At 42.4% G+C, this 11,593-nt stretch overlaps 1 protein-coding gene across 4 annotated transcripts in view; it reads left to right on the top strand.

The window, feature by feature from the left end:
* The window catches only part of LOC110444201, an 82,911-nt gene that overhangs the window by 14,048 nt on the left and 57,270 nt on the right, over positions 1-11,593 (top strand). For 3 of the 4 annotated variants that reach the window (XM_021488619.1, XM_021488613.1, XM_021488606.1), the window contains exon 10: positions 223-484. The exons of the other annotated variant lie outside the window; for it this stretch is intronic. In XM_021488619.1, coding sequence (XP_021344294.1) covers positions 223-484 — 262 coding nt within the window. The remainder of the gene's footprint in view (positions 1-222; positions 485-11,593) is intronic. 4 annotated transcript variants of the gene reach the window in all.

Here is an 11,593-nt window from a genome sequence, read left to right as displayed (position 1 = left end):
GGGGGGGGGGGTACACTCATGTAAAACAAATTCAGGTTTGAAATATCCACTGAAAATTATTGTTAATTTTTAATACGAACAAGTCTTAATGCCAATAAACGTTATAACCATATGCCTGTTTACAAAAAAGTTTTATGTTCTAGAGAGCTTTCTGCTCTACAAGGCAAGATGCTACATCTGTATTGGAATTTGCTAACCATAACTACTTTCATGCTCATTTAGGCTATGATCAAAATTCCATTTGAGCTGTGGAGCAAAAGTAACAATGCTGGAGCATTACAGTCGTGCGCACCTTCCATGGAAGCAAGAATTGTTGATGCCTTGAAGCTGTTGTTTGACTTGGACATCCCTGATATGGTTGATATTACTAAGTGTCCGGTGGTCATTAATTTGGACCAAAATGTGGATTTCCGATTGACAGAAACGCACTATTCCTGTCCTATAGGGTCAACATGGGATGCAAGTGTGGTCCAGTGTCTATCAGGTAATTATATAAGGCCTTCACTTTACACAGCTCTCTCATGGTATCAATGTCCAACATTGGTGTAGGTGCTACTGGAATGTGATATAGCTGCAGAATGTTTCATATAGTGAATGACATCTATATGTATACGGTATGATGCATTATGGCATGAAGATCTTTAATTACACTGTATTCATAGATTCTCAATGAGATACAAATAATGACATTGTAGCCAGTTAAACTTCATAGTTTAAACAGTAGATATATGTTGCCTAGATATAAATGACAAGGTATTGTAGTTTTAGTGTTGGAGGGGGTGGCTGCATGTAGTAACTGGGGAGTGCATGTTTAGGAGACTGTTTAGTCAAACTGTTTTAGTGACAAACAACAGAATTCAGTGTCACTTACTGACTCTAGTAGGAAGACAATGGCGTAATCTCCTAAAGATAGGTATCCTCACAGGCGACGTGTCCTGCTTACTTCTATATATTTGGAAGTATACAATACCACTTACCATAGATTTTAATTGACTATGTTTGCATCAAAACATGTGTGTTTGGAGTTGATTCCATTTGGTTGTGAATGCTGTGATTGATGTTATATGTGATTTTATGAATGCATTATATGTTTATTTTTTCAGAAGACAGTAACACTATGTCACCAACTGAAACAACTGAATCAATATCATCTATCCCACCTAACACATTAGCCACTCATACAACAGACGTCATAACTTCTACTACTCTATACATAACTACCACTTACACATCTACACCCACTTCTACTAGGCCTGCAACTACTGATATAACAACAACTACCACTAGCACACCTACAACTACCTCTACTATACCTACAACTACCACTACTATCCCTACAACTACCACTACTACAGCAACTACCACAACAAAACCTACAACTACCACTACTACACCTACACCAACCACTACTACCCCTACAACTACCACTACTGCTCCAATAACTACAGCTACCACTCCAACACATCACCTACACCAACCACTACTACACCTACAACTACCACTACTTCCCCTACAACTACCACTACTACACCTACACCAACCACTACTACACCTACAACTACCACCACTGCTCCAATAACTACAGCTACCACTCCAACACATACAACTACCACTACTCTGCAACTACCACTACTATACCTACAACTACCACTGCTACACCAACAACAACCACTGCTACACCAACAACAACCACTGCTACACCAACACCAACCACTACTGCACCTACAACTACCACTAATACACCTACAACTACCCCTACTACACCTACACCAACCACTACTACCCCTACAACTACCACTACTGCTCCAATAACTACAGCTACCACTCCAACACATCACCTACACCAACCACTACTACACCTACAACTACCACTGCTACACCAACAACAACCACTACTGCACCTACAACTACCACTACTATACCTACAACTACCACTACTATACCAGCAACTACCACTACTACACCAACAACAACCGCTGCTACACCAACAACAACCACTACTGCACCTACAACTACCACTACTATACCTGCAACTACCACTACTACACCAACAACAACCACTGCTACACCAACAACAACCACTACTGCACCTACAACTACCACTAATACACCTACAACTACCACTACTACACCTACAACTACCACTACTACACCAACAACAACCACTACACCAACAACTACCACTGCTACACCTACAACTACCACTAAAACACCAGTAACAACCACTACTACACCTACAACTACCACTACTTCATCTACAACAACCACTACTACACCTACACCAACCACTACTACACCTACAACTACCACTACTGCTCCAATAACTACCGCTACCACTCCAACACATACAACTACCGCTACTACACCTACACCAATCACTTCCATGCCTACAACTACCACACCTACACCTACAACTACCACTACTACTCCAACAACTACAACTACCACACCTACACCTACAACTACCACTACCATACCTACACCAACAACTACTACTACCACACCTACACCAACAACTACCATTACCACACCTACACCAACAACTACCACTACCACACGTACACCAAAAACTACAATTACCACACCTACAACAACAACCACTGCCACACCTACACCAACAACAACCACTAACACACCTACAACTACCACTACTACAACTACACCAACCACTACCACACCTAAAACTACAACTATAACACCTAAAACTACCACTACTACACATATACCAACAACTACCACTACCACACCTACACCAAAAACTACCACTACCACACCTAAAACTACAACTATAACACCTAAAACTACCACTACTACACATATACCAACAACTCCCACTCCCACACCTACCCCAACAACTACCACTACCACACCTACACAAACACCTACAACTACCACTACCACACCTACAACTACCACACCTACAACTACCACAACACCACCTACAACTACCACTACTATACCTACAACTACCACTACTACACCTACAACTACTACTCCAACAACTACAACTACCACACCTACACCAACAACTACCACTACCACACCTACACCAACAACTACAACTACCACACCTACACCAACAACTACCATTACCACACCTACACCAACAACTACCACTACCACACCTACAACTACCACACCTACAACTACCACTACCACACCTACACCAACAACTACAACTACCACTACCACACCTACACCAACAACTACAACTGTCACACCTACACCAACAACTACCACTACCACACTTACACCTACAACTATCACTACTACTCCTACAACAACCACTACCACTCCTACAACAACCACAACTATACCAAAAACCACCACTACTATTCCTACAACTACCACTACTATACAAAAAAACACCACTACTATTCCTACAACAACCACTACCACTACCACTACTTTACCTACAACAACCACTACCACTCCTACAACTACCACTACCACTACCACTCCTACAACAACCGCTACCATTCCTACAACTACCACTACTACACCTACACCAACCACTACTACACCTTCAACTACCACTACTGCTCCAATAACTACAGCTACCACTCCACATCATACAACTACCGCTACTACACCTACACCAATCACTTCCATGCCTACAACTACCACTACTACACCTACACCAACCACTACTACACCTACAACTACCACTACTGCTCCAATAACTACAGCTACCACTCCAACACATACAACTACCACTACTACATCTACAACTACCACTACCACTCCAACAACTACCACACCTACAACTACCACTACCATACCTACACCAACAACTACAACTACCACACCTACACCAACAACTACCATTACCACACCTACACCAACAACTACCACTACCACACCTACACCAAAAACTACAATTACCACACCTACAACAACAACAACTACCACACCTACACCAACAACTACCAATACCACACCTACAACTACCACTACTACAACTACACCAACCACTACCACATCTACAACTATAACACCTAAAACTACCACTACTACACATATACCAACAACTACCACTACCACACCTTCACCAACAACTACCACTACCACACCTACAACTACCACTACTACAACTACACCAACCACTACCACATCTACAACTATAACACCTAAAACTACCACTACTACACATATACCAACAACAACCACTACCACACCTATACCAACAACTACCACTACCACTACCACACCTACACCAGCAACTACCACTACTACACCTACAACTACCACTACTACTCCAACAACTACCACACCTACAACAACTACCACTACCACACCTACAACTACCACTACTACAACTACACCAACCACTACCACACCTAAAACTACAACTATAACACCTAAAACTACCACTACTACACATATACCAACAACTACCACTACCACACCTACACCAACAACTACCACTACCACACCTACACCAACAACTACCACTACCACACCTACACCAACCACTACTACACCTACAACTACCACAACTACTCCTACAACAACCACTACTATACCAACAACCACCTCTTCTATCCATGCAACTACTACTTCTTTACCTGCAACAACCAGTACCACTCCTACAACAACCAGTACCACTCCTACAACAACCACTACTATACCAACAACCACCACTACTTTACCTACAACAACCACTACTACACCTACAACAACCACAACTACACCTACAACAACCACAACTATTCCTAAAACTACCACTCCCACACCTACAGCAACCACTATTATTTATACAACTACCACTACTACCACTACTTCACCTACAACACTCACTACCACACCTACAACAACCAATACCACACCAACAACTACCACACCTACAACTACCACAACACCACCTACAACTACCACTACTATACCAGCAATCACATCTACTTCAACAACTACCACAACACCACCTACAACTACCACTACTATTCCTACAACAACAACTACTACACCTACAACTTCCTACACTAGTCCCACGTCTACCACAACAACACCAACAACTACCACTTCTACTTCTGCAACTACCACAACAAAACCTACAACTTCCACTACTACACCTACAACTACCACTACTCCAACAACTACCACTACTACACCTACAACTACCACTACTACACCTACAACTACCACTACTACACCTACAACTACCACTACTACTCCAACAACTACAACTACCACACCTACAACTACCTCTAGTACACCTACAACTACCACTACTGCAACAACTACCACAACAAAACCTACAACTACCACTACTACACCTACAACAACCACTACACCAACAACTACCATAACAACACCTACAATAACCACTACTACACCTACAACTACCACTACCACATCTACAACAACCACAACACCACCTACAACTACCACTACTATACCAGCAATCACATTTAATCCAACAACTACCACAACACCAGCTACAACTACCACTACTACATCTACAACTACCTTCACTAGTCCAATGTCTACCACTACAACACCAACAGCTACCACTTCTACTTCAGCAACTACCACTACTACACCTACAACTACCACTACTACACCAACAACTACCACAACAAAACCTACAACTACCACAACAAAACCTACAACTACCACTAGCACACCTACAACTACCACTACTACACCTACAACAACCACTACACCAACAACTACCACTACTACACCAACAACTACCACTACCACACCTACAACAACCACTACACCAACAACTACCACTACCACACCTACAACAACCACTACCACATCTACAACAACCACTACTATTCCTACAACTACCACAACAAAACCTACAACTACCACTACTACACATACAACAACCACTACTCCAACAACTACCACAACTAAACCTACAACTACCACTACTACACTTACAACTACCACTACTCCAACAACTACCACAACAAAACCTACAACTACCACAACAATACCTACAACTACCACTACTACACCTACAAAAACCACTACTATTCCAACAACTACCACTACCACACCTATTACTACCACTACTACACCAACAACTACCATAACAACACCTACAACTACCACTACCACACCTACAACAACCACTACCACATCTACAACAACCACAACTACACCAACAACTACCACTACTATTCCTACAACTACCACTACCACACCTACAACTACCACTACTGCAACAACTACCACAACAAAACCTATAAATACCACTACCACATCTACAACAACCACAACTACACCAACAAAAACCACTACTACACCTACAACTACCACTACTACAACAACAATCACTACACCAACAACTACCCTAACAACACCTACAACTACCACTACCACACCTACAACAACAACTACCACATCTACAACAACCACAACTACACCAACAAAAACCACTACTACACCTACAACTACCACTACTACTCCAACAACAACCACTACACCAACAACTACCATAACAACACCTACAACTACCACTACCACACCTACAACAACAACTACCACATCTACAACAACCACAACTACACCAACAACAACCACTACTATTCCTACAACTACCACTACCACACCTACAACTACCACTACTGCAACAACTACCACAACAAAACCTATAAATACCACTACCACATCTACAACAACCACAACTACACCAACAACAACCACTACTACACCAACAACAACCACTACTATTCCTACAACTACCACAACAAAACCTACAACTACCACTTCTAAAACTACAACTACCACAACACCACCTACAACTTCCACTACTATTCCTACAACAACCACTACTTCACCTACAACTACAACTACCTACACTAGTCCCACCTCTACCACTACAACACCAACAACTACCACTTCTACACCTACAACAACCACTACTATTCCTACAACTACCACTTCTACACCTACAACAACCACTACTATTCCTACAACTACCACTACTACAGCAACTACCACAACAAAACCTACAACTACCACAACAAAACCTACAACAACCACTACTACAACAACTACCACAACAAAACCTACAACTACCACAACTACACCTACAACTAACACACCAACAACTACCATAACAAAACCTACAATAACCACTACTATTCCTACAACTACCACTACTACACCTACAACTACCACTACTACACCTACAACAACCACTACACCAACAACTACCACAACAAAACCTACAACTACCACTACTCCAACAACTACCACTACTACACCTACAACTTCCACTACTACACTTACAACTACCACTACTCCAACAACTACCATAACAACACCTACAACTACTACAGCTACAACAACCACTACTACACCTACAACTACCACTACTTCACCTACAACTACCACTACTACACCTACAACAACCACTACTACACCTACAACTACCACACCAACAACTACCACTAGTACATTTAAAACTTCCACAGCAACACCTACAACTTCCACTACAGCCTTTTACTGTCTAGAATGCCCAAGCTCTAAAAGTCACGAGAAATGTCTGGTTGCTGCATTGTTTGTCTTATGTGAAGGACCACAGGTGAATATCAGAATAGGATATAAAATCTATATTCACTTGATATAAATATAGGAAGATTTACATGCTTTTTACAGTGTTAAGGACATTGTTTAGAGGAAATGTTTTCAAAAAGAATTCATCATCCAATTCATCCTCCTATTCATCATCCTATTCAAGGCTCTTTTTTTGTATATTTTAGTTTATCCTCAAATATCTACAGTTGTATTTGATGGATTGGAAAATATTGTTAATTTTCTTTCAATTTTTGTATTGAATGCATTGTTGAAATGTTTATGAAATGTTTAACTGTCTGATTTAAAAAAAAAATCAATAACAGACAACAATGCCATATTTTATAAAAACAAAAGGCATCAATTTGATTCAGGAATTGGTGATATGTTGCCTAAATCAGCTGATTTCTGTTTGATGTGATGTTAAAATTCTTGTTCTGTCCTGTTAGGTTTCATGCCAAACACTGGTAGATTATAATAAGAAGAGACCCAGTATTTCCAAGGGCTGTGTGGCAAGCTCTCAGTGTGACACAGCCACACATCCATGTGATCCCACTGACCCGTCCACCTCCTGTGTGAAATGTTGTCAATTCACAAGTTGCAATGTGCCCACAGCATTACTCAACTTTGAAGGTACAACAGCTGTATCTCCTCTGTAACACCTACATATAGTACCCAGGCTTCTTATAGAATACCCATGGATAGCTTCACTGACCACTAATATCCACACTGTCAAATGTTCACATGGTGAGATGAGCAAAGCAAGAGTGTGGGCCTCAGATATAAAAACAACAGCTTCACTTTGATTGGTTGTCGGCTATTCTGACCACTTTACATGATATATTCACATGGCAGTTTCTGTTTAACCACTTTTCCTACTGCAACTAGCTTGTTATTCTGCTGAATCTCCTTATTGAAATAAACAAATAGCCTAAATGTTTCCTTTTAGCTTAATGTATCCATCTTGTCAAACAGGTGTTTTTTTATTGGCAAAAAGGTAATATACCAAACAGGAACCCTACTGACACCTGGGGGTTTACAGGGACCTATGTCCCTACTGACACCTGAGGGTTAACAGGGACATATGTCCCTACTGACACCTGGGGGTTTACAGGGACCTAGGTCCCTACTGACACCTGGGGGGTTACCGGGACGTATGTCCCTACTGACACCTGGGGATTTACAGGGACCTATGTCCCTAATGACACCTGGGGGTTTACAGGGGCCTATGTCCCTACTGGCACCTGGGGGTTTACAGGGACCTAGGTCCCTACTGACACCTGGGGGGTTACCGGGACGTATGTCCCTACTGACACCTGATGGTTTACAGAGACCTATGTCCCTACTGACACCTGGTGGTTTACAGGGACCTATGTCCCTACTGACACCTGAGGGTTTACAGTGACTTGTGTCCATACTGACATTTCAGGGTTTTACAGGGACTTGTGTCCCTACTGAAACCCCAGGGTTTACAGGGACCTGTGTCCCTACTGATACCTGAGGGTTTTACAGTGACTCATGTCCCTACTGACACCTGAGGGTTTTACAGGGACTTGTGTCCCTCCTGCCACCTGAGGGTTTTACAGGGACTTGTGTCCCTACTGACACCTAAGGGTTTTACAGTGACTTGTGTCCCTACTGACACCTTAGGGTTTTACAGTGACTTGTGTCCCTACTGACATCTCAGGGTTTTATGGTGACTTGTGTCCCTACTGCCATATCAGGGTTTTACAGTGACTTGTGTCCCTTATGATACCTGAGTGTTTTACAGGGACTTGGGTCCCTACCGACATCTCAGGGGTTTACAGGGACTTGTGTCCCTACTGACATCTCAGGGGTTTATGGTGACTTGTGTCCCTACTGACATATCAGGGATTTACAGTGACTTGTGTCCCTTATGATACCTGAGGGTTTTACAGGGACTTGGGTCCCTACCGACATCTCAGGGGTTTACAGGGACTTGTGTCCCTACTGACATCTCAGGGTTTTATGGTGACTTGTGTCCCTACTGACATATCAGGGATTTACAGTGACTTGTGTCCCTTATGATACCTGAGGGTTTTACAGGTACTTGGGTCCCTACCGACATCTCAGGGTTTTACAGGGACTTGTGTCCCTTATGACACCTGAGGGTTTTACAGTGACTTGTGTCCCTACTGACACCTGAGGGTTTTACAGTGACTTGTGTCCCTTATGACACCTGAGGGTTTTACAGGGACTTGTGTCCCTACTGACATCTCAGGGTTTTATGGTGACTTGTGTCCCTACTGACATATCAGGGTTTTACAGTGACTTGTGTCCCTTATGATACCTGAGGGTTTTACAGGGACTTGGGTCCCTACCGACATCTCAGGGTTTTACAGGGACTTGTGTCCCTACTGACATCTCAGGGTTTTAAAGTGACTTGTGTCCCTAATGACACCTGAGGGTTTTACAGTGACTTGTGCCCCTACTGACATCTCAGGGCTTTATGGTGACTTGTGTCCGTTATGACACCTGAGGGTTTTACAGGGACTTGGGTCCCTACTGACATCTCAGGCTTTTATGGTGACTTGTGTCACTACTGACATATCAGGGTTTTACAGTGACTTTTGTCCCTGATGACACCTCAGGGTTTTACAGGGACTTGTGTCTCTACAGACACCTGAGGGTTTTACAGTGAATTGTGTCCCTACTGACATCTGAGCGTTTTACAGTGACTTGTGTCCATTATGACACCTGAGGGTTTTACGGTGACTTGTGTCCCTCATGACACCTGAGGGGTTTACAGGGACTTGTGTCCCTACTGACACCTGAGGGTTTTACAGTGACTTGTGTCCCTCATGACACCTGAGGGTTTTACAGTGACTTGTGTCCCTACTGACATCTCAGGGTTTTATGGTGACTTGTGTCCCTTATGACACCTGAGGGTTTTACAGGGACTTGGGTCCCTACCAACATCTCAGGGTTTTATGGTGACTTGTGTCCCTACTGACACCTGAGGGTTTTACAGGGACTTGGGTCCCTACCAACATCTCAGGGTTTTATGGTGACTTGTGTCCCTACTGACACCTGAGGGTTTTACAGTGACTTGTGTCCCTACTGACACTTGAGTGTTTTACAGGGACTTGTGTCCCTACTGACACCTGAGGGTTTTACAGGGACTTTGGTCCCTACTGACACCTGAGGGTTTTACAATGACTTGGGTTCCTACTGACACTTCAGGGTTTTACAGTGACTTGTGTCCCTATTGACACCTGAGGGTTTTACAGTGACTTGTGTCCCTACGGACACCTGAGGGTTTTACAGGGACATGTGTCCCTACTGACATCTCAGGGTTTTACAGTGACTTGTGTCCCTACGGACCCCTGAGGGTTTTCCAGGGCCATGTGTCCCTACTGACATCTCAGGGTTTTACAGTGACTTGTGTCCATTATGACACCTGAGGGTTTTACAGGGACTTGTGTCCCTATTGACACCTGAGGTTTTTACAGTGACTTGTGTCCCTACGCACACCTGAGGGTTTTACAGGGACTTGTGTCCCTTATGACACCTCAGAGTTTTGACTGTAAAATTGTCAAATTTTTGAGGATGGTAAATTGTTTCTTTCTCCTTCTAAGGATTCAGGCCTATCATTACAAGACCAAACTTTGGTAGTCAAATGTAACAACAATATTACTTAAATTCAGATACCTTATCAACATGTTATATTGAAAATATGACGCTACTAAAGTATTACCACTAGCACATACATAGTGTACATTTATACAACTTAATCTATGTATACCTATTCGTCATGATTTCAAACTGGTACCAAAAACTTAAACAAAAATGTTGGAAGCTCTAACAGAAGTTTATGAATATATTCCTGGTTATGGATGTAAGTTACATGCCTGTGATTATCTGATGCCAGTCACAGGGGTTGAGTCACAGGGGTTTAGTATGTTCTGCAGATGATACCACTGAATGAGTCACTCTGAGAATACAAAACTGTATGGAAGACCAGAAACAGTATTAAAAACATCCTTAGAAATATGAAGTTATTCCTCTTGTTTTCTTCAGTAATCTGTTATTTTGG

Source organism: Mizuhopecten yessoensis, unplaced genomic scaffold (genome assembly GCF_002113885.1).
Source record: "Mizuhopecten yessoensis strain PY_sf001 unplaced genomic scaffold, ASM211388v2 scaffold2023, whole genome shotgun sequence".
NCBI lineage: Eukaryota > Metazoa > Mollusca > Bivalvia > Pectinida > Pectinidae > Mizuhopecten > Mizuhopecten yessoensis.
Note: the sequence above shows the minus strand (reverse complement) of the source record. Positions and strands in the feature narration are given on the sequence as shown.